Source organism: Ciona intestinalis, chromosome 11, assembly GCF_000224145.3.
Source record: "Ciona intestinalis chromosome 11, KH, whole genome shotgun sequence".
Lineage (NCBI taxonomy): Eukaryota > Metazoa > Chordata > Ascidiacea > Phlebobranchia > Cionidae > Ciona > Ciona intestinalis.
Window position 1 is genome coordinate 949,970 of NC_020176.2, and position 2,384 is coordinate 952,353.

Consider the following 2,384-nt stretch of genomic DNA (forward strand, 5'->3'; position numbering starts at 1 on the left):
TCACATCCACACGTTTCATCAACGTGGAACATCATTCTCCTCGGACATGGTTACCAAATTGTTTCAATAAAATAAAAAAAAAACACTAAACCATGATGTTACCTAATCACTACAATTTTAGCTGTAAATAAGATGTATATACCACTAAAAAAACTTTTTCTCTCAAGAATTATACTGGTAAATCCTTTTATTTAACTTTTTTTTGAATGAAAACCGACAATTGGAATTTTTACTAATTTCTAAAAAGGTGGTATTTCCATAAGTCTGAAACAATAGAGTAGTAGCAATGCCAGCAACCAACAATAGTGGTGTCTAAAATAGAATTTATGTCACGAGTTTAGAAACGGAAGCTCTCGTCTCCTCACTAGTACAGACAGACTAAATTATTGCAATTTGCCGGACAATAACACGGCCAATTAAACATGCGATTAGTATTTATACAGACACACATGCTACTTTACTACATAAATTGCCATTCATACTACAGATAGAGTCAATTATATAACTGTTCATTTTATATAATAGCTGATTGCAGCATAAAAAAAGTAACACCGTTAAACCAACGGTACACATGTGTACCGTTGGTTAAACCTTACGCTGCTGTAATTGACAAATATACTTTATACATATGTTTTGATCGAATGACATTGAATCTCTATCCGGTCGTTTCGTCCTTTTGTAATATTAGACTCTTGTTTCTTGAAAACTAAACGAACGCCTAAGTATTTTGCTTCAAATATTACATTACAACAGGATCGCGCCGCCGAAGTACAATGTTGTTTTCTTCGGTAGAGAGATGGAGAGAAAAAAAAAGAATAAGAGGAGGGCAAGTAAAAAAGGCTGCAGCGAAAGAAAAAAGACACACGTGCTGCACGTAATCAACATTTTGCATTCTGTAGTAAAGGTAATAATTTAAAATATGGGAAAACCAAGAGCACGGAAGTTAGATATTAAATTTGACGAAGAAAAACGAAAAGATTTTCTCACCGGATTTCACAAACGTAAAGAGGCGAGAAAGAAGCAAGCAAGACTACAATTAGATAAGCAAATTAAAGAGGAGCGTATCAAAATACGAAAGAATAAAAGAGATGGAATACAAAATCGTCTTGAAGAAATGAATGAGATAAGATTGGGAGAAGCAGATATTGGTGCAAGTTACGTTGATATTAACAGTAAAGTATTGGAAATGCCCAACCATAATGTAACAGTTGTTGAAAGTGAGTTATTTGATTCTGTTACTGATATGTTTATGGGAAGTAATGAGCCTGCGCCAGAAGTTGACCCCAATGAAGTCATAAAGAAGGAAAAAGAAACAAAGAGAGCAATCGAACATGCGGCTAAACTCACAAGCACACAACAACGATTAAAACAAAACAAAAAGAAACTTCCAACAGGAAAATTAACGAAAAGAACGAAGAAGTTTCATCAACGAAAGCATAGGCATAACATGAATCATAAAAAGAAAAAGTAACTTTTAAACAAATGCCCGCATGTTAAACATGAATAGTGTTTTACATTTCTTATAAGTAAATCAAGACTACTCTACATTGGCTGTGAAGCCGGTAATCGACCAAAACACAATTTTAATTTTTCTTAAGTGCAGGTGGTTTCCATAATAAGAGTAAAGCCAGCATATTTATTCCTTAACGAGTATCATATTGTCATTCCATATGATACCTGTAGTCCTGACTCCTGTACATATCATGTTTTTCACAAACTTTTTAAATGTTCTGTTTGATTTCTATATTGTTATTAACTAGGTTCAAACTTAAATCTTTTCCATGCTAAATTTAAATAGGCTACTTGTCTGTATGCAGATCCTCAATTTGTGGGGCGGATTCTTGATTACTTTTCGAACATTTTGTTTTAAACAGTAATTGATTCTGTTTGAAGGTTTCACAACTTTTAGTAGTTCGTAGGTTGTTTACGAGTTCAAATGCTTTGAAACGTCAACCATAATTGACGACAATGTCATTTTTTACAAAGCTGTATTCCAATATTCACTTTGTACCTAGATGTGGCACACAAACACAAGGTTGGTAGAAAAGTTTTCCCTCATAATTCTCAGTTGCCTTGCGCAGTGGTCGGGCCCCTAAAATATTTATATATGTGAGTAAGGAATGACTTTGTTTATTGAGGGGTTGGAAGGATCTTGGCATAGCCATGAGAATTGATCATGAAAACAGTTATCTGGCTTCTTCACTGGTTCAAATAGTGCTGCTGATTGCTTTTATATAATAAACGATAAGATATATTTAACTAATAAATTAGACTGAAGTTTTAAACATAGTTACTGAGTTTTGGCATAAAGCTTGCTATATTGGAGCATGAACAAGATAATTTCAGCTCTTGATTTGCCAGTTTGCAACTGATTTTAACTTGGT

The 2,384-nt window shown here is 33.7% G+C and overlaps 2 protein-coding genes across 2 annotated transcripts in view; both read left to right on the plus strand.

Annotated features, from left to right (window-relative positions):
* The first annotated feature begins 850 nt into the window (after positions 1-850).
* LOC100178509 (nucleolar protein 12) lies at positions 851-1,893 on the plus strand. The gene has a single exon (XM_002131799.5). The coding sequence runs from the start codon at positions 920-922 to the stop codon at positions 1,469-1,471; it is 552 nt and encodes a 183-aa protein (XP_002131835.1). The 5' UTR covers positions 851-919; the 3' UTR covers positions 1,472-1,893.
* The window catches only part of LOC100175403 (28S ribosomal protein S27, mitochondrial), a gene marked incomplete in the record, with an annotated part of 3,460 nt that continues 2,899 nt past the window's right edge, over positions 1,824-2,384 (plus strand). Inside the window, 1 exon segment of the mRNA XM_002131805.3 lies at positions 1,824-2,035. Within this exon segment, the coding sequence (XP_002131841.2) occupies positions 1,969-2,035 (67 nt within the window).